The sequence below is a fragment of the Chiloscyllium plagiosum genome, unplaced genomic scaffold, assembly GCF_037043375.1.
Source record: "Chiloscyllium plagiosum isolate Xiang-an unplaced genomic scaffold, Cpla_swu_hap1 HiC_scaffold_31, whole genome shotgun sequence".
Lineage (NCBI taxonomy): Eukaryota > Metazoa > Chordata > Chondrichthyes > Orectolobiformes > Hemiscylliidae > Chiloscyllium > Chiloscyllium plagiosum.
This window is the reverse complement of record NW_028270169.1, coordinates 15,758,204-15,784,822: the sequence shown is the minus strand read 5'-3', so window position 1 is coordinate 15,784,822 and position 26,619 is coordinate 15,758,204. Positions and strand designations below refer to the sequence as shown.

Genomic DNA, 26,619 nt, shown 5'->3' with positions numbered 1-26,619 from the left:
AAGTTCACCGCTCTGTCTGCTGAGAGAGATCAAAAATAAAGAATGTTGCACGAGCCCACACTGCGTTGAGAGACAATCGGGAGATTTGATACTGAGCATGCGCGGCTTCTGGAATGGTCCCACCCCCTCACGGACAGCTCATGCGCGGTAGCGCGGGGAAGAGAGCCGTCGCTGTCGCCGTGGCAGCGGGATAGGGGACGGCAGGACCCTGTTGATTGTGGTAGCGATGGAAGCCCTGGGGGAGGCCGGCCTGCACTTCGACGAACTCAACAAACTCCGGGTCTTGGACCCTGAAGTGGCGCAAAGCACAACAGAACTGAAGGAGGAGTGCAAGGACTTTATAGAAAGTAGGTGCAGGGGCCGGATTTCTGTCACCGGGGGGAGGGAGGAAGACTCGGTTCGAAAGAAAATCTACTTATACAACCCCTCTCAGCAGCTCGGGACTTTTCGAAGTCCTCTTTGATTTGCGCCCTGTTGAATACTACTTTGATGTTTGTGCCCTGTCGTAATGCGGGGCGCGTGGTAATGGTTTTTGTGCACAACAAGATCCCACAAACAGCATATTGTTGGTCAAGAGGTAACTGTCGTTAAGGAGCGTTGCCCTATTCTTCAAAATGGTGCCATGGGTCCTTTCGTATGGAATTGAGACGTTAAACTGAAGCTGTCAGCCTTCTCATATGAAAGATAACATCTCCGACGGTGCTCCCTTTGTACTACGTTGGGCTAGTAGCCTAAATTATGCCTTTCCCATGACCCCAGCTCTTGTCGAGCATTTACTATCTATTCTGACCTCCTGTTATGTGCTGAACATTCTGTAGTCAACAAAGGACTTAGTTTTACCTCTTTGCATCCCTGCCTCAATCGGACAACATGACATTGAATTTTTCTGCCATTGCCTTTGCCTCCATGCCTATTCAGTTGGACAAGAGTTCACTCCCTGACCAACAGACACCCCTTCACCTGCCTCCAACACTCTTCCCCAACTTGGACTCCTTCCTATGGCCTTTTACCTACCTGCACTTGATGTATTCATTCGGAATTGTCAATGTGACATCAGCTGCCATTACCATTCGCCCTCCAATCCATTCAAATCCAATCCTGACTTTGTAATCTTTCCTGCTGACAAGGGTGGTGTTCTTGTCTGATGTACTGACCTCCCATTTTCCATCTGCCATTCTTTGTCCACTATCCTAACCTGTCCAAATGCTTTTGCAGCCTCCTTATCTCCTCAATGTTACCTGTTCGTTGCCCTATCTTTGTATCGTCTGCAAACTTAGCTAGAATGCCCTCAGTTCCTTCATCTGTATCATTAAAATATAATGTGAAACATTGTGGTCCCAACATTGAGCCTTGTGGAATACCATATGTCACTGGCTGCCATTTCTTTGCACTTCAGACTTTTGAATTCTTCCCATTTAGAATAATGGAGATGCAGTGGCAGAAATTTAAGGGGATATTTCAGAATACTGAAAATATTTTCATTTCTACTATAAAGCAAAATTCTAAAGGGAAGATCCACCATCCATGGTTAATTAGAGACTTGAAAAAGATTTGAGCTTATATATAAATGCTTACTGATGAATGGCAGATCAGAGGATTTAACAGCACAGAGAGAGGCCCATTGTGTTTGTGCTGGTCATCAAACATCGATCTATTCTAATCCCAGTTTCTAGTACAAATGTTTCCTCAAATTCCCTCTGAACCTCTTGCCTTTCACTTTTAAACAGTATCCTATTATTCCCTTCATCTAAGGGGAATTCTGCTTTTTATCACCTGATAGAGCTGTATAAGTTCACAAAGGGCAGAGGCCATGCCCCTGATAGAGCTCTATAAGTTTATCAGGTGCCCCCCAATCTTCTCTGCTCCAAAGAAAACAACCTGAGCTTAGCCAACCTCTCTTTGTCGCTAAAATGCTCTCATCACCCTGATGAATCTCCTCTGAATCTCCTCCAGTGCAATCACATCCTTTCTATAGTATGGTGACCAGAACTGTACACACTACCCAGTTGTGGTCTGACCAAAATTCTGGACAGCACCAACATAACCTTCCTGCTTTTATTATCATTTGAGGAATATATTATAGCAAGTGTCCCATAAAGCCACCTACAACCTACCCTACAACAAGCACACCAAAATTACTGTCTTCCTAGATCCTTGTCATTTATTGAGCACTCTCGTCTTGTTCCTTCTTCAAAAGTGCACCACCTCACATTTCATTTGATCTTGGAAATCTATCCCATGTTAAAGCTGCTAATACCTTCTCTCAATGCTAATTAATTTAAGTATATTACTGTCCTGCCCCCGATTTCTGTACTTGCATCAAACGTTTTTATAATGAATACATAAGTTTTCATGATTCTCTAATATCTCAGTTCGAATTTTCTGTATGTGTCCACCTCTGGTCACTGGAACATGGAAGTGCTGAAAGCAGTGCAGAGAAGTGCTACAAGGCCTATCTCCCTCTGTTAAAGTTCTGACTTCATGAAGAAAGTTCGAAAACCCTCTGCTGTTATTCAGTACTTGAGAGTTGATCTTGTTGAAGTATCTTAGTGTTATGGGAATTGGAACTATACATTGCTGTTTGGAAATTGTTTTTACAACAGTGAAAAGGCTTGAAAGCTTCTTTGGCTGTAAGGCACTATCAGCTTTGGTTTATCATTCTTTATAACTTGATATATCGTTGGCACTCCCCAAACTACCACCCTTTTATGTGAAAATCAAAAAGAAATTTGCACCTTCTTGGTGGGTTAACCATCATAGTTGCTTGAGCTACCTGTGTCTTTACTTCAGTCTTCAGATCAGTTACAGTGACTTTGGATGAAGGGGCCAAATGGATAATTTTGCAGATAGCACAAAGGAAATATAGAAAACTGTGTTTTGCAGAGCTCATTCACTCAATTTATCCCTGGATTGAAAGGATTATTTTGAGGAAGGTTGGGCTTGTACACATTAGAATTTAGAAGGGTGAGAGAAGCTGTTATTTGAAACATATTGGAATGAGGGGGCTTGCATGAGCAGATGTCAAGAAGGTGTTTTTTGTCATGAAGAAATCTAGATCTAGGGCTCGCAGCTTAAAAATTAAGGGGTCTCCCATTTAAGACTGAGATGAGACATTTTTCTGAAGGCTATTAGTCTGCACAATTTTCTTCCGTAAAGAACAATGAAGGCTGGATCATTGAATATATTCAAGGCTGAGTTACGTACATTTTTGATCATCAAAGGTTATGGGGCTGACAGAAAAGTGTAGTTAAGACCACAGCTAGATGGCACAGGCTTGAGGGGTCAAAGGGAATGATCCTCCTAATTCTTGTGGGTCCTTTTATTCTAGGAGAAAGTGAGGACTGCAGATGCTGGAGATCAGAGCTGAAAAATGTGTTGCTGGAAAAGCGCAGCAGGTCAGGCAACATCAAAGGAGCAGGAGAATCGACGTTTCAGGAAGAAGGGCTTATGCCTGAAACGTCGATTCTCCTGCTCCTTTGCTGCCTGACCTGCTGCGCTTTTCCAGCAACACATTTTTCAGGTCCTGTTATTCTAACATACACCACTCTAACTTGTAAATGCAGAACCATTTCTTCATTGCTGTGTCAAGTTTCTAAAATTTCCTCCTTAATAGTACTGTGGGTGTTACTTGCGCCATACAGACTACACCAGTTCAAGAAGGTGGCTAACTACCAACTTCTCAAGAGCATCCACAGATGGGCATTGAATAAACTGGCTGTCCTTGTCAGCTGTGCCTGACTGAATAAAAGAAAACTGAACTAAAGGAGGATTTTAGGAGTAGATACTAAAAGCTTGCTGGGCAGTGGGTTTTTAAGAGGAGTTTTAAAGACATTAGAGAGAACTGGAAGAGATTTAAGGAGAGAATGCTTGAACTTGTGGGGTACCTAGCTAGCTTGAGCCATTGATGGATGAAGAGAGTGGGATATGCTAAAAGGGACGAAAGTAGAAGGAGCCCAGTCTTGTAGCATTGTTAGTTTCAAAAAATATTTTGAAGTGGCGGGAAAGAGTGCATGAGAGCATGAAGTAGAGATTGAATGTTGGAATGCTTAACAGGGAAGTAGGGCTTGGGAAGATTACCTGGGTATGGTGGATGGGATCAGACTATTGAGATCTTTTTAATTGATGTTGAAAGTTTTTAACTCAATACATTGAGAACAGAGGGCCACTGAAGATTGGCAATTCTTACCAGGACTTGTACGCTTAATGGTGAGGACCCAGGGAGTGTTGCTGAACAGAGACCTTAAGAGTGCAGGTTCATAGCTCCTTATAAGTGGAGTCGCAGGTCGATAGGATAGTATAGAAGGCGTTAGGTATGCTTTCCTTTATTGGTCAGAGTATTTGAGTACAGGAGTTGGGAGGTCATGTTGTGGCTGTGCAGGGCATTGGTTAGGCCACTGCTGGAATATTGCATGCAATTCTGGTCTCCTTCCTATCAGAAAGATATTGTGAAACTTGAAAGGGTTTAGAAAAGATTTACAAAGATGTTGCCAGGGTTGGAGGATTTGAGCTATAGGGAGAGGCTGAACAGGCTGGGATTGTTTTCCCTGGAGTGTCGGAGGCTGAGGGGTGACCTTATAGAGGTTTACAAAATCATGAGGAGCATGGATAGGATAAATAGACAAGGTATTTTCCCTGGCGTCGGGGAGTCCATAACTAGAGGGCATAGGTTTGGGGTGAGAGGGGAAAGATATAAAAGAGACCTAAGGGGCAACTTTTTCACGCAGAGAATGGTACGAATTTGGAATAAGCTGCCAGAGGAAGTGGTGGAGGCTAGTACAATTGCAACATTTAAAAGGCATTTGGATGGGTATATGAATTGGAGGGGTATGGGCCGGGTGCTGACAGGTGGGACTAGATTGGGTTGGGTTATCTGGTCGGCATGGACGGATTGGATCGAAGGGTCTGTGTCCGTGCTGTACATCTCTTATGACTCTATGGTGATTTATGAGAGAGACTTTGCAGACAATCTTTCTAATCTATCACAGAGAAACACAGGTGGCAGAGTTTCAAAATAAATCAGTGTCGGAGGCTGACTAGGGGACTCTTTCCTTTGACTTGACCTCACTAAAAGTATCGATTCAATTACTTTCAGCATGGATCCCTCCTCTTAATAAACCTAGAAAGCAAATCTTATGTTGATCATTTTCATTTGCAGCCTTGCTTTAGTTTACTTTGTAGGGGTTGCTACTAGATTGTACTTTAGCCCCACATTCCTAATGAATGGGTAGACTGTGCAGGGAGGGTCAGGCAGGACAGAGGAACTCCTTGTGGATCAGCTCCTGGGTTTTTCATAGTCCCAGGCAGAGGCCTGTGTGTTAAAGTACCTATTTGAGGTGGCTCAGGGAATCCTTGATGGACTCGACCTGTAGCCTCTCTTGGTTCATCCCGGAGATCGTGCTCTGGTCGTCTGGAATATAAAACTCTTACAGACAATTTGGTTTAAAGTATTACCTTTATTTACCAATGGCATCAATTTTACATTATAACATAGATACCTACAAGCCAGGCTTGAGCTAATGTTCTAAAACCAGCTCTTGCCCCTAAGAGCGCTCTCAGGCTACTCCCTTTATTGCTGCAAACAAGCTATCTTTGTACAGAAATCCACATTAAAATTACAAAAATGCTACATGTCCTTAATCAGATTAGCAGCAATAAAAAGGCAAAAGTTTGCAGAGGAAGTGAAGCTCATAGGCAGGTCTGTGTCCGCTTGACCAATTAAGCTACATGCACATCAAAGTGGGAACCCTGATCAACCCAGGCCAAATAGCCAATTTCATTGGCTAGATAATCTTCCCTTTTAATAGTACATCATAATGAGGGACTAGTCTAAACTATGTGGGAAGGTCATGAGGTAACCTTACTCAGCTAACATGCCCAATATCATTGTCCTACAAAATGGCTTTTTCTTTTAAAATCATCTTAGATTCCCAGAATGCAAATTAAATTCATAACCTTCCCAGATCTTGAGCTCCAGAGAACAACACACGAATCAATCCATGACAAGCCAGTGCACACTCAAATCAGACCATAAAGAGTTAAACTTTCCACCAGGTTCCGTCCTGTCTGTCTGTCTCTCCCTCTCTCTCTGTCCCTTGAACCCTTAAATCAGTGAATGTAATCTACAGAAGAATGTTTTCTGTGTCTCTCACTCACAAATGAACATCTTCCAACTTTTAGCCTTAGTGTTTTCCTACCCTGTAAGGGTAATGAGACATTCACATCCCAGACCAGTCAAGATGAGGGAGCTGAGCTTCATAAACTCAAATCTGCTCAGTGTGGTATACATGAAAATATATTAGGATTGTTCTATTGCATACATATTCCACTCAGCTTATTAAATTACAAGTTATTTTCCTATTGAGCATGAGTTTTGTTAAGAGTCTTTGATATAAACTAACACATCCAACTGTGAAATATGCGTGCCTCCAGCCTCTGGCATGAAAAGGAAGTACTGCCACACATTCCACAAGTGAACAAATGTTATCACCTTATTTACACTGATCCATTGACACTAAGAACTGATGTCCCAATTCTTCTGAACAGATGTTCCCCCCCCTCCGTGGTCGCATCTCCTTAGCAGATGTAAGGTTACCAACTTTCTCATGTGGAGGGGTTATAGTGCCTGACTGTCTGTCTGTCCGTCTTTCACAGTTACGTTCACACTCTGGTGTCTATTGAGAGGGAGCATGCAGTGTCCACTGGCCTTTAGATACCTGTTGGTAATAGGGTGCATTATCATCCCTGATAGTAATTTAGTTTAATAAGTTTCTGTTCACTTTTTTTACAAGGTTTTGTTCACTGTTTGGTTGCTTTTTGTTACAGCGCCCAACTGGGGGTAATCTAATTTGAAGTTTTGTTTGAAACAAACAAAACTTAGTCCAAGATTTTGCCGTCCATGTAAAATAAGTAGAAGTGGGCTTGGTTTGGAATTTGGCAGTTTCTTGCAACGTCTAAAATATTAATGGATGATTTAAAAATAACGAGAACAGATACTGTACTAATGAGGAACAGATACCAGATCTCAAAAAATGCTAACTACAAGTAACAATTGGATTAATTAGCAAAAGAGACAAAATGTTGGGGAGTTTGTCAATCTGAATTGATTGTGATTTACAATACAATCACAGGAAAGCTTACTGTATGCACAATGTATTTAATTAAACGATTAATAACATGAGCAACAGAAGGTTTAAATGTAGACCAGCGGAGTAATTTTAGTGTCGAGAATGTTCTTCTATAAAACGTTCTATTTTTGCTGCGTTAAACTATCTTCTACATTTAAATAGTGCTCTTCTTTAAGGAAAATACATTGTGAATTGGTAACCCAAATTAAGTTTTCTACTTAATGTTAATATGGAGATCAGTGGCAGATTGACTGTCGAACCACATCCTCTTCATGTTTTCCATCTGTGACGGGAGTGAAATACAGGAAGGATGTGGTTTGATTATTTTGGCTAAATTGAAAGATTGTCTAGACAGGTAAAATGAAAACCTTTTCACTAATTGGCAAATGATAATTTCAACCCAAGATAAATATCTCTGCGTGTCTCACTTCATTTCTCAACAATGTGTAATAACAAATGCATTCTAAAATCAGTTATGAGAATTTATGAACATAAACAAGCATACCAAAACCTCCCAAGTAGAATTCAGGATTTTCCAGATGCCATGCTGTTCACGGATTGTCATTCATTTCTTGCTTTAGATCATCAGGAATTCAAGGTATTAATTGTTGAGAAGCATTAAACAATTAAACTTATTTAAATATGTAGAATAGTTTCAGGTAAGAAACTCTAATTTTGGAATTCTGTTTTAGAAAATACATGGAAAATTCAATATCATTATGTTAGAGTTTTGTGCAAGACTGATATTGCTAGGTTTGACAAAATGACAAAATTTGTCCGGCAGTGCTTTCATTTCATTGTGTGAATGCAAGAGATTGTTGTTTTCCACCGGATTATGGATTATTGATAGTTTTGCTTTTACCTAAACAAGAATTAATGAAGCCAGTGTTTAAAGCTTTGTTTTCATGTATTGCAAATGCAGCATAACATCTAGAGATTTAAACAGTAAGGTTAGGCCAAAACAGTGTTAAAGGAACAATGAAGGCAGTACAGAGGGTCGGATTCTTGAGAGCAATGGCTTAAGACTTTGGTAGTGGGTGTGTTCTGGAGGTTGGATGCACTTTTAGACAACAACAAAAATTGAATTCTCACCAGCGCTGAAGAACAATTCATGTACGGACATGTGAAAGGCAATTATGTCGTATAGTTCTTATGTGAAATTTGGCAATAACTTTTAAATCATTTTTTTTTCAGAAATAGGCCAGTTCCAAAAAATTGTTGGTGGTTTAATTGAGATAGTCGATCAACTTGCTAAAGAAGCAGAAAATGAAAAGATGAAGGTAATGTTCCTCTAGATGTAATTTTGAAATTGTATACATATCAACTTTTCAACATGAATTCAAACTGATATTTCAATTTTATGAAACTTTGAACAATCAGCTGGAATAATGATGTCTGGTAATTTTATCCCTATTAGGAACGTACAGGTCTGGTTATTATGCATTCCTTAAGTGTAACTTGATGGAACGTATTCCAGCTGGTGTTTCTAAGATAACATTAATTGCAATAATTACCCATGAAGGTTGATTATAAGTTAAATTGCTTTGTAATATGGGGCAAATGTAATGGGGCTAGGAAAAGAAGTATCCACCTTTATTGTTTATGGTACATAATTCTCTAAATAACGTAATGGAATGGCTCCACTTGTTTGCACACTATACTTCTGTGCTATGTAGTGTGGAATAAGAATGATCTCCATTTTGGAGAATCTAATAGAGTAAGAGAAATAACTGATTCAGAGGATTGTTAAAGATCTCATAGGGTTTTTGATTAATTCTCCTCTCATCTACAGGCCATAGGTGCTCGAAATCTTCTGAAATCAGTTGCTAAGCAAAGAGAAGCTCAACAGCAGCAGCTCCAAGCTTTAATAGCTGAAAAGAAAATGCAGCTTGAAAGGTTTGTCAGAGTCTTGTATCTTTTACTAATACTAAAAGAGAATTGCATTAAAAGCTGTAATGGTACTGTTAAATATAGCCATTTTTTTGCAGCTATAGTTTTGCTGTTAAATGTCCATCATGCATTCTTATTTTATATTTTGTACCACTATTGTTAACTAAAGAGATTGAAATGTTCGTTGTCTTAAGCCACATGCAAACAGTGTGGAACTTGGTCTAAAAAGCTGAGTCTGTATCAGGTACTTCTGTATACCTACCAGATCAAGGATTGGAAGAATGCAAGATAAGTGGCTAGCCATATTATGTTTTTAAAATCAAAATCCTCTTTATTTCAAAATTGGTGCACTATTCCCTGACAAAGGGGATAACAATTTCTCAGTTACTGGCCAACACATTGCTCTGAAGTGCTGGCAAAATATTAGATTATGACTTCTAAAAACTTAAATTCTTTTGCTTCCTTCATTCTGAAAAAGCTGTGAGAAATTACAGCAAGCTGAGTCACTTTTCTTGGCATGTGTAATTTAGAATAAAGTAAATAGAGATTTTAAATTCTCATTTTGAAGATAGCCAACGAGGTGATTATAAATGGATCCTCAACAGTGAGCCATTTTGAGGTCTTCACAGGAGAGTAAACACAAAAATTGCAACTGAGGTAAGTAAACAGGAGGATTACTGACCAAACACTTAATAGAACAGATTGGTTTTAAGGTTGTGTGGAGCTAAAGCAGTCTTGGCACGAATTGCAGAGTTTAGATCCTAGATGCATGACCGTTAGTGGGGCTGTGAAAGAAGTGAGGCTGTACAACAGGCCAGAGTTATAGGCATCAAAGTCTTTGGAGGTTGCAGGGATGGAGGAGTTTGGAAATAGGAAGAGGAGGGGTGGGGTATGGACGTAAAAATAAGAATTATTTTTTATTGTGGAGGAATGGGTGATAATATCCCACAAGTTATGTCTGTATGGTGAAGATTATTTAACCGGACTAAACCATTTAAAGCCAAAGAAGAACTAACTATTTACATCCAGCTCCACAACCTCTTAACTTTTTGCAAAAGGTTCTTGCTCATTTTTATCATTCATATTCTTCAACAACCATAAAAACTTAGATACATGTAAAGATAAAGTTCTGAACTGAATTTGAGTTTTTTTTTTCTCTCAATTTACTACTGTTATCACTGGCAATGATACACACAGTACTCTAGTCCTCCATAATAGAGCTCAACTTACAGAAATGCATAAAGTTGCAGCTGTTAGACTGGACTAATAAATATAGAATCACTTGCATAAATGCTACAATAAATTCTTTTTGCCTACAGTATGTTATGGGATCATTTTCTTTGCAGGTACCGGATAGAATATGATGCACTGTCAAAAGTAGAAGCTGAACAAAATGAGTTCATTGATCAGTTCATTCTTCAGAAATGAAGTGGGAACAAGACACCCTAACAAGAAGCGTTTTAACTGTAATGTTGCAGTGACTATTCCATTATGACATTCCTTCAAAACAGTGATTTTACACAATGTGTAATCTTGCATTGCCTTTTCATATTTATTGAATATATATCAAGCAGTTATTTCTATAATGCAGATTTGTATGTGGTTTATTCCAACTACATAAACAATTTTGAATGCACAATTTTAATAACTACATTTTTAGGATGACATTTCCATAAGCATCAAAACACTAATTCACATGTAAATATTTTGTTAGCTCAGATTATTATATATATATATATATATATTTGTTATCATACATAAATAGCTCCTTCAACTTGTGAGACCATGGTCTATAAAGTTTTCATTTGAGTAGTCTTTTGTCAGAATTAATAAAACTGATTGTTGAAGCTGAGTCTTACCTCTCGCAGCCCTTTTGGGTGATACTGTGCACTACATAGTTGCCTCTGATACAATGGATGCTGAAAACAAACTTTCAGCAAAACTAGCCGGAGTAAGGGTTTAATATGCAACCCCCATCAGGAAATATCCATATTTGACATTGGGCTGTAATTGGGTTTGACTGACCTGTCAACCTCTTATTTAAAGGAATTAATGTAGTTTCAATGTTGCTGGCTTACTTTGAACTACATTCTCCCTCTCTATCCTCAACACTATAGATGTTTTATGGCCTTATCCATGAAGTGGGAGAGATTATTTTAGAGTAATTTCACATATATGTGAAGCATATGCATGCTTTCCTCATTGTTAGCATTCTTGTGATATGAAAGAAACAGATTTGGCATAGTGCAAAGCCAATCTGCATGTCTTTCCCTTTTATTATTACTCAACTACATCTGTTTCAAAATTAGTTCACATCAGGTGCTGGATCTGTTTCAGTGTAGAAAATTCTTGGAAATATTCCACTTAGAGGCATACAGCATGGTCCAATTAGTCCACACCGACCATGTTCCCAAACTAAATGAGTACAGCTTGACTGCATTTAGCCCATCTCCCTCCAAACATTTCCTATTCATGTACTTATCTAAATGTCTTTTAAATGTTGTAACTGTGCCTGCATTCATCACTTCCTCTAGCAGTTCATTCCACACACTAACCACACTCACCATCCAGCCTATTTTTATAACTGAAGACATTCCACTCCCAGCAATATCTTTGTAAATCTTTTCTAACCCTCTCCAATTCAATAATAACCTTCCTATAGCAGGAAGACCAGAACTGCACACAGTATTCCAGAAGACTTTTCACCAATGTCCAGTACATCTCAACATGACATCCCAACACTTATTTAAAAAAAATAAATCTGATCAATTCCTCTCGAGAATAGCCACAAACATGTAGGTTTGAGGATCATGATACTAGTGTGAATGAAAATTCAATCACCCTTCCTGAAGTAAATTGTTAGGATAACTATTTCACAGCAATCTTGTGGAAATTCACTTACTATCTGTCACACTAATGCATATTTAATATAGCCAATGCTCCTTTATCGAGGATGACAGATTCACTTTTAACCTAGTGGTGAATACACAATTAGTAAGCATTTCAGTTGGTCCAATAATATATATTGTTGTCTCAAACTAAATGCCTTCCTCATCCAGAGTTTTCCAACAGAATTTCACTTAGCTTTGATTATATACTGCAATAGTAATTGTGCTTAAAGAATGCCAAAATATCTATTTTTCAGTGTTTCTCAATTTGTATTATACACAGTGCCTTTACATACAGCTGTAGAAACTATTTTAATGGGTTTTTTTGTGTTCACATTTTTAAATTAAGCAAAGAGCACTTGAGTATCATACTGTTATGAAAGAATATTCAGCCAACACAGTATTCCAGGACCCAATCAACTGTAGTTTTTTGTCTTAATCTGACCCCTCTGGTCAGACTCTGGAATTTGGGAAAAAATTCTTCTGAATGCGTCAATGGGCCAAGTAGTGGTCCATTTTATAGCTCTTACTTTAACAATATTTCTCTGGTAGAAGCGTGAGTAGCATATCATGGAAACAAAAACTCTTGCAATGTCCACTCCAGGGTGCACCGTGTCCTGAGTTGAATATGTACCATTGCCCTTTGCTGTTTGTTTAATTAAAGTTGCAGAATGTCCAGCTGAATACAACTCTGTCAGTACCAACACCATAAGGATTGCAGTGTTTCAAGGTAATTAGTTATAGACAATTAATACAATACAATTGAGAAACACTGTATCACCCATATCCTAAAAACAAATAAAAGGTTTTCTTGTCCTAACTTTGTTGAAAATAGCATTAACATCTTTGACTTTTCTTCATACAATTGTTTTCTATTTGTTGTTTTCCTTTATAGTAATACGCATTTACCTCTGTCAATACTTTTTTTTGTCAATGAATGTTGTCATGAGTTGAACCTGTTGTGACTGCAATAAAACATCAATATTTTACTGAATAGAATAAAAGCTTCACCCAAGCTGATCTGATTGGCAGGTAGTGCCAGAGTTCAGTAGTAGGCATTACTGTGACCTCGGGCAGACCCATAAAGAGAGCAACCAGGAATCCCAGTGCAAGGTAAGTTGGATGGTTATAGGCAGGGAGAGTGTGCCTACTTGTGGGAAGAACAGAGATGCAGGAGTGTGCTATTTAGCCCCTTTGAGTCTGCTCCAAATAATGGCTGGTTGTCTACCTCAATGTCAGTTTCCCATACTGTTCCTTGAGGTCAGTGGTAACAGAAATCTATCATTCTCGGTCTTCAACTTATTTAATGAGTGAATTTTCAAGGTCCTTTGGGATAGAAAATTACAACGGTTCACTACTCAATGAAGAGTTTCCTCCTCATCTCGGTCCTAAGTGGCTTGTTTTTTTTATTTTGAGATTGTTCTCCTTACATCCAGTTCTAGACCCAGGACAATCTTTCTGTCTGTTGTCTATCCTTTTAATAACTGTAAGTCACTATGATTTTGCTCATCATTATTCTGAACTCTAAAGAATTTAGGGCTCGTCTCTGTGCATAGTGCTCTTTTTTTAAATAGAGTACCCACCTTCCTATTGTTTTAAACTATTTTTAAAATTGCTTGAAATTATGGTAAAGATGCAGACTTCCAGCTATCTGGCACATTCTGGGTGAAAACAAATACTCTAATCCCCTTTAAACCTCTTCCTTACTATTGAACTGTGCCCCCTGATTATTGACCCCTCTACCAAGGGAAAAGCTTCTCCCTACCTACCCTGTCTCTGCCCCTCAGAACTTCATACACTTTAATCAGATCTCTGCTTTAAGGAAAACAACCCAAACTGATCTCGTCTCTTCACAGTTGATTCGCTTCAGCTCTGACAACACGCTCGTGAATCTCTAGTGCAGTTACACGAATCCTATAATGTGGTGATCAAAACTGAACACATTACTCCAGCTGTGGCCTAACTAACATTACATAGGAGGAGTACACATCCTTATCTATATCAACCGAGCTGAGGATGTGAGTGTCAAGAGCATCAAGTTCCTCTGAGTGACGATAATTGACTATCTGTCCTGGACTCCCACGTAGATGCGATGGTCAAGAAAGTACAACAACTCCTCTTCAGGTGGCTTAGGAAATTCAGCATGTCTGGAAGATGCATCATAACAAGTATTCTATCTGGTTGTATCATGACCTGGTATGGTATCTGCTCTACCCAAAAACTACAGGATATTGTGTGCACGGGCCAGACTATCACGCAAGCCAACCTCCATTCCTTGGAATCCATTTACATTTCTCGTTGCTGCAGAATGGCTCCCATCTTCAAAGGCCCCTCTTAACCCAGTAATGTTCTCTTCCACCTCTTCTGTTAGGTAGAAGATACTGAAGGTTGAACACATGTACCAACAGGTTCAAGAACAATTTCTTTCCTGCTGTTATTAGACTGCTGCATGTATGTGTCTAACTTCAAATAATGTTGATCTGACTTTGAGAACCTCCTGTGCAGCCACAACCTTGTATCCCTCACTCTGTCTCAGCACACTATGATCCGCCTGTACTGCTTGCTAAAACCTTTTACTGTACTTAGATACATATGACTACAATAAATTAAATACCTGTATACAGTTCCATTATAACCATCTTGCTTTTTTAAATAATCAGCTTGTTCAGAGATAGTGTCCCTACCTCTGATCTATCACTGAACCACAAGAGCCCTCCTGGCTGTTAAATTCAATGCCTTGACTAATAAATGTATCCCATATGCCACCTTTGGATCTATGGGCATGCATACTTGAAGTTTGCCTACAGATTTATCTTGCTATCTGTTTTACTGACTATTGGTTTATACACTTGCAGAAATATGATTTGTTTGTTTTTATGTTCTACCCAAATGGCATAATTTGAGGAAGCCACTAATTATCATCCATCTCTATTGTAGCAATTGACTCCTTGAGCAATACTTTGACAACCTCATCCCTCCCTGTCCTGCTACCAGACTCACTTGAAGAGACTATACTCAGAAATAATTAAGACATGGATTTTGTTTTCCCATGTAGTAATCAGCACCCTTAACTCCTCTCTTGTTGCAAGATTACCTGCATTTAAATAAGTGACATCTAGCTTTGTCATGCCCCATTGTGCCTTGACTATATATGCTTGGTCTTCCAAACTAACTGGTTCCCCTACACCTGTCTTGAGGATCACCCCCTTACTGTACTTTTACTCTGCATCCTAACCCACCCCTGCCAAATTAAACCCCAACAGTAGTACTAGAGAGCCCAGCTGCAGAGATGTTGTTCCCATTCTGGTTCAGGTGGCTCCTGTCTGACTTGCACAGGTTTTCAACCTTCTCCAGAAATGGACCAGTGATCTTGGAATCTAAAAATCTCTCTCCTGAACCAACTTTTCAACTGTGCATTCACCTACTCTATCTACCTATTCCTATACTGACTAGTATGTGGCACTGGGAATAATCCAGAGATTACAACCTTGAGGTCCTGCTTTTCAATCTGTGACTTTACTCCCTAATCTCTTACTGTGGCACCTCATCTCTGCTTCTGCATATATCGAAGTATTTTTTCTTTCTTTTAGCACAGAGTCCGTACCCTAAACTGAGGAGACTCTATATCTCCTGGTTATATAATTTTTCTTTTTTTAACCCCCACACTACCACCTAACTATGGTAGTGTTTATATTCCCCCAGCACCCATGTTGCGTGTGTGCATAGGTGTGAGACACAGTGAAAGACAACTGTACAAATCTTTATTCAATTTCTACCACCAGGAAGAAAGGAAACACCCGAGTGGCCTGTGACAAGCAATGTACTTCTCATAAGTATTTAAGCTATATTAGGTATTTAGATGAACAGGTGAAGATTAGAAATGTCATAGCAAACAAGGCTATGGCCAAATGCTGGAAAATAGGATTGGAGTAAATAGATACTTGATGATTGGTGTGGAGATAACTGGCCGAAGGGCCTCTTTTCATGCTGTAAAGCTCTATGCTCGTGTCAACTGTTTTTTAGCATAGGCAGGGTAGTACTGGGTTCATTTGAGCTTTGAAACTCAATTAACCCTTCCTTACATATAAATTATGCACTTGCACACCTTTTGTGTAATAGGGATGAGCCAGATTTTGATGGGCTAGCACCCAACCTACTTTGTGCCCCAAAGCCAAAAGTACACCCCTATGAGCACACAATATCCAGCCCAATAATTGTTTATCTTCCCACTGGCCAGGTAAAAAGACTTTCTGAATGTAAAACATGTTGTTAATAAGCATTTAAAAAAATTAATTCTGCTCCTGATTGTGAAACAAAATCTATACAAAACAATTGAAACATCAGTGATGAATAGTCAAAGTAATGAACAAAAAACTCAGGGCCGAAATCATTTCTCTAAACAGAAAGTTGCAAAGCTGATTGGTTGAGGGCAGGAAAATAGGATAATTTAAGGGCAGAAGTTGAAGGTGGATTTCCAAAATTGATTAGATTACATAAGTGTGGAAACAGGCCCTTCGGCCTACACCGACCCACTGAAGCGCAACCCACCCATACCCCTACAGTTACCCCTTACCTAACACTACGGGCAATTTAGCATAGCCAATTCACCTGACCTGCACGCCTTTGGACTGTGGGAGGAAACCGGAGCACCCGGAGGAAACCCACGCAGACACTGGGAGAACATGCAAACCCCACACAGTCAGTCGCCTGAGGCGGGAATTGAACCTGGGTCTCGGGCGCTGTGAGGCAGGAGTGCTAACCAATGTGCCACCGTGCCGCCCAAAATCAAGAGAGTTAAATCAGAGTCCAACCCATAGTCCTAGGACCACAAGCAATTTCTCTGTGTTGGAAATCTGCCTGTCAAAATTCATTGTGACATAGTGTGCCTAAAAGCTCTATTTGAATTTATTGGCCTAGGCAATTGGGACAGGTTGGTCTTATCCTGATTGGTAAATCAGAATACCAACATGTATTAGTATCAGCCACCCAAGATACATATTAATAGATAGGAATGTGGATTTGACTTTGGTGACTTCCTGAATCTCCATGACACGCTCATTAATGATTCAAAGAAAAATGCTTGAACTTTGGAATCCTGTCAATTTTAAGTGAAAATACTCCTACTAAACAAACAGCAACCCATCTCTGACAAATCTTCGCACACATCTGATTTAATTCAAATTTACAATTTTATTGGAGCAATGTCATCAAATTACGAGACAGTAATTTCAAATCAAGCACTGAAATAAATGGGAAATCATTCTCAAGTGGTAGCAGTTACTGTCTCTTCTTTTCCTCATCAGGATTGTATCTTTTGTTGAAAAGCATAGATATTAGGATCAAAACAGGGATTAATAAATAGGGGATGTAAATAGCTGAGAGAGTTAAACGTTCTGATGTGGATTTTGGTCCTGGATACATCGATTTTGAGAAGTCATTAAACAAAATATGTGTGAGGATGGCAATAACTGTTGTAGTCACATGTGTGGAGTATATGATAGCGGGTGTCCTTATCCATGAACAATTTCCTGCATATAAAAATAATACAAAATATGTTATATTGTTGATCATACTTCATTATGTGTGGGTTATCCCAGGCATAACACTTGAAATGCAAAATAAAACGTTACATTGTACAGATGGTAATTATTTGAAATTTTTCAAAAGTACAGCAACTCAATTTCCAAGACACCCTTGAAGGGACAGGACTTGACTTCAGACTGACTAGTTCACATAGGGCAAGTCTGATCCTGTTTCATTATTGGGTGAAGGCAACATGTCTCGTGTGGCAACATGTGGGAAATCTTGTGAATCCAAGCTGACAGCCATCCAAACAGTGGTTGACACCAGGGAGTAAACCTGCAGTCTGCTTGAAACAGTAAAGTTTGCTCTGCAGAAAAACTCTTGACAGGGAAAAGCAAAGCACGAATATAAGAACATGACAACCAGGAACAGGAGTAGGCTAACTGGCCCTTCGAGCCTGCTCCTTCATTCAATAAGATCCTGGCTGATCTTTTCATGGACTCAGCTCCACTTACTCACCCACTCACCATAACCCTTAATTCCTTAGACCCAGTAGATCTGATATTCCTGACTTTGTGGTTTGTCAGATTACAAACAACACTGTTGTCTGTTTTTTCCAATGCCAGCCTGAGTGACTCAAATGATTTATCTCTGTCGGAGAAAGCAAATGAACTCAGCCGTCTTTATAGCACTCGTTTCAACTAGTTCGAAATGGTCATTTTTGTTTCACGCTCTCAGGGTATATGGTAGGATACTGCTAAATCATGTAATTGATATACAATACAAATAGGAAGATAACTGTCATAACTATTGTACAGCCAATCCCAACAATTCTAAAGTCCCTAAAGCAAACAGAATATCTTCAGAAATGCCATTTTCTGCAGTCTGTAGGATTAAATATTTACTTTCAATGTTTTTTCTGATGCAGACTTATTGAAGCATTCGTGCATCATAATAAATGACAAGCAAACCTCAAGTAGTTTATCTACGAAATCCAAAATGGCATGACTGATATTGATTCAATCATTTGTATTTTTTCAACTGCTGTTCCTTGATCATCACGAAGTCACTGACTGTGGTCAAGAGGGCTGCCAAATAACTCAAGATTTTGAAGTGCTGCTCTGACAATTAATGAGAAATGAGCTGCCATAGCTCAGAATAGCTTCCTACTCCTTCCCAATGCAGTGGCAATAATGGCAATTTTGTCAGTCATCCCCCTCCAACAACACAACAGTGATGGGTTAAAGTGAAGGGAATTTCATTGAGAAGCAACATTTAGGCCACAATTAAACTCCATAAATTTTAGATTGGTTTATGTTCAAGACATTGGGTTCTGGTGAGTTGTCTAACTAGGGCAGTACAGAAGGGTTTAAGCTAAGCAGTGGGATGGAATCATGTGAGGGATGATGTGAATTAAAAGGAATCAAGAAAGTAATGCAGCAAGTTGATAATTTGGGTAATGATAACCAGGAAGAGGCAGAACATGCAAACAAGTGCACCAGCACATAAAACCAAAGATTGCAAAAATAGTTAAAGAAAAAGGACAAAGGTTATATCAAAATGAACGCAGCAATTGCAAAAAAAAGGATGCATTGTTGGCACAGATAGAAATAAATATGTGTGAAGCAATCACCATTACGGAGGCATTACTGCAAGTTGACCAAGGCTGGAACCTGAATATTGATGGATATCTGACATATTGAAATGACATGAAGTTGAAAAAGGTGTTGGAGTACTTCTGTCAATTAAACATGACATTATGTAATGGAGAGGGATTACCTTAGCTTGAAAGAGCAAGTCGTCAAATCAATTTGGGTAAAGATAAGCAATAGGAAAAATAAGAGGTTACTTGCAGGAGTAGTTTTGTTGCGGATACAGTTTTTATTTAAGGACCACAAGTAACAGGAATATGAAACTGTTTGAAAAGTCAGTTCTGATGAAGAGTCACTGGACCCGAAATGTTAACTCTGTTTTCTTCCCATAGATTCTGCCAAATATTGCTGAGATTCACCAGAAATTTGTTTTTGTTTGATAAGTTAAATGGCTTTGTGAAAAGCAGACAGTCAAAGTTTTTGAGAAACAAAAGAGATGTGTCTTATGGCTTTAACTGGATAGGATCATTTGGAAGAGTCCCTAGAAACAACATCTGAACTAAAGTTGCTGCTTTCAGAACACACCAGCTAAAGGAACAAACCACCAAGATGCTAGCAGCAACAAGAAACATCTCTCTATACAGCTGGGCAAGCTTCATAAATATCTCTTTTAATAAAATATCTTCTGGCAATTCAACAAAGTTCCATAAATCTGCATTTTAAACTTAATTAAAATTGATCTGTTATTTCTAATTCACACTCATCGAAACAACTCTCATCTAAAGATTTTCCATTGCTGCTGTCACTGCATTACAATTGGATCAACTGGAAATTTGACTGGACCATGAGAAATCTTCACTTCTTCTATCCTTTGAGTTCAGATCCTTGATCCATCGGGGTGTTTCACCCATTTATATTTTTAAAAACTCTCCAGATTTGTACTGTCTCATCTGTCATATGATTGTATACATTTGGATTAAAGAGACATAGTTTAAATCTGAGTAGTAGCTTAGTTTTGATTTAAACAATAAGTAGTGCAACTAGTTAAGAATCATTTTGCTTATAATAAATGAGGTATCGTTGAGCTTATTGAAGAAACCAACGCCATAAACAGTGCAGACCATAGCCACTGACAAGAACTAGGAAGTGGGGAAGTAGTAGTTGAATGACCAAGCTGCAGAAGACCTAAGTGGACTATCTGGGAGAAATCCCTGAATTTGAAAAGCTTTGAGGAGCGAAAGATCCCGTTTTGAGATTGGGAACCAAGGTAATCAGTGTAGTGTGGTTACAGGAAATTAGCAATAGGAGTTCCTCCGGATGTACATGGCACCAGTCTGATTAGAGATTAGAAGTTAAGATCCTAACAGATGTGCAATGTTAGGTGAAAATCTGTTGAAATTAGACCAATCATCTATATACTTGTGCATTAATGTTTATAAAGACTTGTTGCTAGTGGAAAACAATGGACCTATACCTAAAAACTGTGTTACGTAAAGGAGATAATGAAATCAAGGGTTACATTGGGGAGGGGAAGGTGCAGTGGCAGTCAGATATGCTCTGCCATTCAGATCAGCCGTGATCTTCTGAATGGCAGAGCAGACTCAAAGTATCAAATGATCTACTCTCACTCTCATCTTAGAGTCATAGAGCTGTACAGCACAGAAACAGACCCTTTGATCCAACTTGTCCTTGCTGACCAGCTATCCCAACCCAATCTAGTCCCATCTGCCAGCACCTGGCCCATATCCCTCTAAACCCTTCCTATTCATATATCCATCCAGATGCCTTTTAAATGTTGCAATCGTACTAGCCTCCACCACTTGCTTAGCTCATTTCATACACGTACCACCCTCTGCATGAAAATGTTGTCCTTCGGGTCTCTTTTATATCTTTCCCCTCTCACCCTAAACCTAAGCCCTTTAGTTCTGTACTCCCCCACACCAGGGAAGAGACTTTGTCTTTTATCCTATCCATGTCCCTCATGATTTTGTAAATCTCTATAAGGTCACCCCTCAGCCTCCGACCCACCAGGGAAAACAGCCCCAGCCTATTCAACTTCTCCTTATAGCTCAAATCCTCCAACCCTGGCAACATCCTTGTAAATCTTTTCTGAACCCTTTCAATTTTACTACATCCTTCTGATAGGAAGGAGACCAGAACTGCACGCAATATTCCAACAATGGCCTAACCAATGCCCTGTACAGCCGCAACATGATCTCCCAACTCCTGTACTCAATACTCTGACCAATAAAGGAAAGCATACCAAACGCATTCTTTACTATCCTATCTACCTGTGACTTCACTTTCAAGGAGCTATGAACCTGCACTCCAAGGTCTCTTTGTTCAGCAACACTCCCCAGGACCTTACCATTAAGTGTATGTCCTGCTAAAATTTGCTTTCCCACAGTGCAGCACCTCGCATTTATCTAAATGAAACTCCATCTGCCACTTCTCAGCCCATTGGCCCATCTGATCAAGATCCCATTGTAATCTGAGGTAACCTTCTTCGCTGTCCACAACATCTCCAATTTTGATGTCATCTGCAAACTTACTAACTATACCTCTTATGCTCACATCCAAATTATTTATGTAAATGCACCGATCCTTGTGGCACTCCACTGGTCACAGGCCTCCAGTCTGAAAAATAATCCTCCACCCTTATTGAGCCAGATCTGTATCCAAATGGCTAGTTTTCCCTGTATTCCATGTGATCTAACCTTGCTAACCAGTCTCCCTTGTCGAACGCCTTACTGAAATCCATATAGATCATGTCCACTACCCTGCCTTCATCAATCCTCTTTATTACTTCTTCAAAAAACTCGATAAGTAGCAAACAGCCATTTTTAAAGACAAAATTCAGCCCTAATATATGAAGGTGAAATTTAAAAACTGTCCATCAAACATGAAGGATGTTCTTTCATGAAGAATAAACGATTTGGACCATGCTGGAGGGTGCAGAATTGGTAATCCAATAAACTGCTGTCCATTTCACTCCTGATTTAAAGCACAATGGAGTCAGATTCCTGGTTCTGACAGTGCTGCACCTCAAACCGGTCAACGTCATTTTCATCTGCAAAGTCTTCTCATATAGAGGGTGGCACTGAATACAAAAACAAGGAGGTGGTGGTGAACCTATACAAGATCTGGTTTTGATGAGTGAACTGGAGCAGTTTTAGAAGTTGCATTTATGAAAAGATTTTATGGCCAGGGTAAAAGGTGCAACAATCACTTGGATCTTTCCCAAAGTTAGAATAGATATTTATGATGAGAAAGGCAGAGACCTGTTCATGAAGTGTCAGGCATGAAGAGCGGTATCAAAGAGAAGTATTCAAAATAATGAAAGAGTTTGAGACAGCAAGTAGCAAAATACTTCAGTATCAGTGAATCTAAATTTATGTTTTCTTCTTAGAATCAATATTAGAGCAATAAAGGGAGACGTCTGAAGATTTATTTTCATGTGAATTGAAAGGCAGAATTCGTTACCATAGGTGATTAAAAAGACAAGTCAATCACAACATTTTGCAGGAAAAATAAAAATGTTAAAAGATACAGGGAACTGGGCTTAGGATTGATGGCTTTATTGGCTAATGACTTCTATTAGTTTAGAATTTCTCTCTAGGATTGGGAAGTGTACCAAATGTGATGTAACTGAACATAATCATAATATAATTATTGCAACCAAAGTGTCCCATGAAATTGTTGGAGAAAGAAAATCCTGTTTATTGTTCCATAATTTTCATATAGTATTAATAGGCCACAGTAAGACAAAAATCCACACTACTTAATATATAATACATTATAATGGCACAATCCTGATGACATTGCAGTGAACAATGCTAATATAGTTGTGTGATGGGCATTACAAAAAAAACTTTCAAACATGAGTAATTATCATACTGACCTTTGTAGAAAGCATAAGCTGCAACAGGAAAAAAAGGTAACTGCAGCAATGCCTCACAAAGAATAAATGCTTTAAACCATGCTGGAGGGTCCAACATCATCGGATCTTTGAATCGAGCTGCGTACCATTTTAATAAATCTTGCAGCTGAGGAAAGAAATATAGTTTAAAAATAGTTTCCTTTGGAACTGTAATCAAAACCTTTCTTATGCATTCCACTTTCAGGGTCACCATTTGATATTTAAGAACCATTGTTCAGAAATTGTCATTGTTAGACAAGACCGACTGCTGCATGCTTTCCCTGTTTAACCATTCAAAATGCTATCAGCAAAAGCATAAAACTAATGCAACTATGCCTGAAGATTTTCACTGGGGTCAGCCTCTTTTGGTCCAACAGATAAGATCAAAATATCAAAAGACCTTAGAAACTGCACAGAGCTGAATACTGGTATGGATTAAGTTGCACAAATATCACCAGATATTGATGACATTCCCTATTGAGCAGTCAGGGTATGAAGGATTTTGTTAGCTATTGTTTGGTGTGAAAGGTTCCTTAAATACTAGGCAACAAGTGAATGTAGTGGAATTTCCTTAGATATTGAGCACAGTGAGAGTGTAGCGTTGCCTTTGTTACAGTGTGGAGAGGTTTTCTTATATACCAAGCAATGAGTGTTTGAAGGAACATTTTTACGTTCATGAGAAGGGCAAACCAAATTTAAAATAAATGTGTGTATTCAATGTCAATTTCATTCTCACCAAAGAATGTCCTGGATTGCCACTTGTCAATTTGCTGTAAAGTTACTCAAGCCCACACTGGGAATCACAGGTGAAATAGACTAATTCAGTACATTAACAGGTATTTGAGGAAGTCTTAGTTCGACAAGAGACCTTGGTCTCTACTGCCCTTGGCTGAATTCAGGCTGTCTATCAGGTTTCAAGTTGTGAATGCTGCCAGCTGTACTTACCTTGTACCCACAGTTGCGTGGAAATAACCCAGTAGTACCTCCCAATAGTCATCTGTCCATTTTAAAGCTATGCCTTCAATGCTGCATTGGATATCACAGCAACATGGAAGTTTTAAACAGTCCATTCACAGCTTTTTGTCACTGAACTAAAATTACCCTAAAACATCACAAATTATTTTTTTTTTAGATTACTTACAGTGTGGAAACAGGCCCTTCGGCCCAACAAGTCCACACCACCCCACCGAAGCGCAACCCACCCATACCCCTACATTTACCCCTTACCTAACACTACAGGCAATTTAGTATGGCCAATTCACCTTACCTACACATCTTTGGACTGTGGGAGGAAACCGGAGCACTCAGAGGAAACACACGCAGACACGGGGAGAATGTGCAAACTCCACACAGTCAGTCGCCTGAGGCGGGAATTGAACCCGAGTCTCTGGCGCTGTGAGGCAGCAGTGCTAACCACTGTGCCACCGTGCCGCCCACGGCACCTTAAACCAATTACTCAATGCTTAAATGAAAGAATGACCTTCATTTATATATAGTACCTTTCACAAAAAGCACTTTAAAGCTGACAAATTACTCCAAGTGTTATCACTGATATAATGTAGGTAATGAAACAGCAAGTTTTTGTACAGCAAGCTCCCACAATGATTTAAGCATGACCAAATAGTCTGTCCATTCCTATGCTGTTGAATGAGAGTTAAATATTGACGGTCACATCACATGGGTAATTCGCTCGCTCTTTTTCAATTAGTGCCATAGGATCTTCCACATCCAACCAAGAGGAACTGTGGTTAAATGCCTCATCCAAAGGTCAGCACCTCCGGCAGTGTGGCACTCACTTAGTGCTGCATCAATGTTGATGTTTGCATTTAGTTACTGAAGTGTGACTGGGGGGAAAATAATGTTGTTTGGAATATTAGGGCCCGACTGCATGGTGTAAAAACTACCCAAGGTCATAAGACAATCACTCCACTGGGGTTTGCTGGATAGTTATTAACTGCGATGTGAACTAAACACAAGTCCCTCAAAAAATGAATAAACCTGAGTTTCTGTGAACCAGGTCCAAGATTAGTGTCTCGAAGAATGGTGGATACATGCACTGTTTTATTGCTGGAGCTCAGTGACACTATCAAATCCAGAACACGCTCACTGTGCAATGATAACCGGTCCAGTGAAAACTGCCTCAACAGGAAATGGGGCAACTGAAGGTAATGAATCCCTGTACAAGGTCAGAAAGTTCAATAGGAACCAATGTGATGGGAACTGGAGCAACAGAAGCAAATCCAATTGGTGGCAGCCCAACTGGAACCAGTTCAAATTTATTCAATGGAAACTTATTCAACTGGAACTGCTGCCCCATCTTTTCTTCAATGCAACATCCCCAGGTTAATAAAAGGAATGTTCAAAATCTAAAATAAATACAGAGAATGCTGCAGAAACTCAACATGTCAAGCAGCATCTGCAGAGATAGAGACCGAGTTAAACACTAAAATAAAACATAGAACTGCAGATGTTGGAAATCTGAAACAAAAAACAGAAATTGCTTGATAAACTCAGCAAGTCTGGCAGCATCCATGGAGAGAGAAAAACAAAGTTAACCTTTTGAGTATTTTCGAATATCGCGTTCAGTTTGGTGAATAGCCAAGGTTTAGGGTGAGGGGGTGGGGGGGGCAAGATATAAAAGGGACTTAAGGGGCAACTTTTTCATGCAGAGGGTTGTACATGTATGGGATGAGTGCCAGAGGAATTGGTGGAGGCTGGAATAATTACAACATTTAAAAGGCATCTGGATGGGTATATGAATAGGAAGGGTTTAAGAGGGATATGGGCCAAATGCTGACAAATGGGACTAGATTAATTTAGGATATCTGGTAGGCATGGATCAGTTGGACCGAAGGGTCTTTTTCTCTGCTGTATGATTCTCTGACTCGATGAGTCTAGTGACCCTTCTTCAGAAGAGTCTTGCTGACTTTGTCAGTAATTTCTGTTTCTGTCACAGTTGAGTCCTCTTGTGACTCTACCTCAGAACTCGGGTAAATGATGCTCAGGGATTGTGTGGGGAACACACGAATTCACGAGGTTTTTATTCCGGATCAGAAAGGGAGTCACGGGCTCGCACAGTCCAAGTGAGAGCCGTGAATCCTATCCATATTGACAGTTCATCCAGCTCGGGGGGGAAGGTAACACTCACCGCGGGCAGGTACAAGTCCCCGGGCAGCAGAGCCTGCAGGTCGATGGCTAAAGTGATGGGGATGTGTGTGAAAAAATAGCAGGCAAAGACCCACTCGAGCAAACGGCTGTAAGACGCCATGGTGCTCTCTGTGGGATTGGTGAAGGAAGAATCGCCTGACATCAGCTCGTCCCGGTTTGGGAAGCGATTGGCTCGCTGAGGGAAGGCGGGGTAATGTAGTATGTACCAACCTCAGACTGATGTGTGATCAATGAACAGCGGCTGTTAGGGATCTGAAGCTCACCCGCTCCTCCTCCCACAGATGGTGTTAAAAATCGCACAACACCAGGTTATAGTCCAGCAGGTTTATTTGGAAGCTGTAGCTGATGAAGTAGCAGCGCTTCGAAAGCTTGTATTTCCAAATAAACCTGTTGGACTACAATCTGGTATTGTGTGATTTTTGTTTTTTAACTTTGTCCACACCGGCATCTCCAAATCATGGATCCCAAGATGCTACCAGACATACTGAGTTCCTCTAGCAATTTCTGTTTATTTC

At 39.6% G+C, this 26,619-nt stretch overlaps 2 protein-coding genes across 3 annotated transcripts; one reads left to right on the top strand and one right to left on the bottom strand.

Annotated features, from left to right (window-relative positions):
- Nucleotides 1-61: 61 nt before the first annotated feature.
- ift20 (intraflagellar transport 20 homolog (Chlamydomonas)) lies at nucleotides 62-14,526 on the top strand. Of its 2 annotated transcripts, none has more exons than XM_087977284.1 (4): nucleotides 62-347; nucleotides 8,319-8,404; nucleotides 8,917-9,020; nucleotides 13,759-14,526. In XM_087977284.1, exons 1-4 carry the CDS (start codon nucleotides 227-229, stop codon nucleotides 13,760-13,762), a joined length of 315 nt encoding a protein of 104 aa, XP_087833410.1. In that variant the 5' UTR covers nucleotides 62-226; the 3' UTR covers nucleotides 13,763-14,526. The 2 variants fall into 2 exon arrangements, with proteins under 2 accessions (XP_087833410.1, XP_043574220.1); XM_043718285.2 differs by lacking the exon at nucleotides 13,759-14,526 and adding an exon at nucleotides 10,361-12,722.
- A 2,555-nt stretch (nucleotides 14,527-17,081) lies between these two features.
- On the bottom strand, nucleotides 17,082-26,246 carry tmem97 (transmembrane protein 97). Its single transcript, XM_043718280.2, has 3 exons — nucleotides 26,085-26,246; nucleotides 22,919-23,063; nucleotides 17,082-17,430 (listed from the first exon to the last, which is right to left on the bottom strand). Exons 1-3 carry the CDS (start codon nucleotides 26,244-26,246, stop codon nucleotides 17,180-17,182), a joined length of 558 nt encoding a protein of 185 aa, XP_043574215.1. The 3' UTR covers nucleotides 17,082-17,179.
- Between the last annotated feature and the right edge of the window lie 373 nt (nucleotides 26,247-26,619).

Excerpts from the sequence above, each read along its gene's own strand:
- ift20 (XM_043718285.2), top strand. The coding sequence starts at position 227 with ATGGAAGCCCTGGGGGAGGCCGGCCTGCACTTCGACGAACTCAACAAA. Across the intron at positions 8,405-8,916 it reads CAGAAAATGAAAAGATGAAG|GCCATAGGTGCTCGAAATCT; the intron begins GTAATGTTCCTC and ends TCTCATCTACAG. Across the intron at positions 9,021-10,360 it reads AAGAAAATGCAGCTTGAAAG|GTACCGGATAGAATATGATG; the intron begins GTTTGTCAGAGT and ends TTTTCTTTGCAG.
- tmem97 (XM_043718280.2), bottom strand. The coding sequence starts at position 26,246 with ATGTCAGGCGATTCTTCCTTCACCAATCCCACAGAGAGCACCATGGCG. Across the intron at positions 23,064-26,084 it reads GGGACTTGTACCTGCCCGCG|CTGCAAGATTTATTAAAATG; the intron begins GTGAGTGTTACC and ends TTCTTTCCTCAG. Across the intron at positions 17,431-22,918 it reads AGCTTATGCTTTCTACAAAG|GAAATTGTTCATGGATAAGG; the intron begins GTCAGTATGATA and ends TTTTATATGCAG.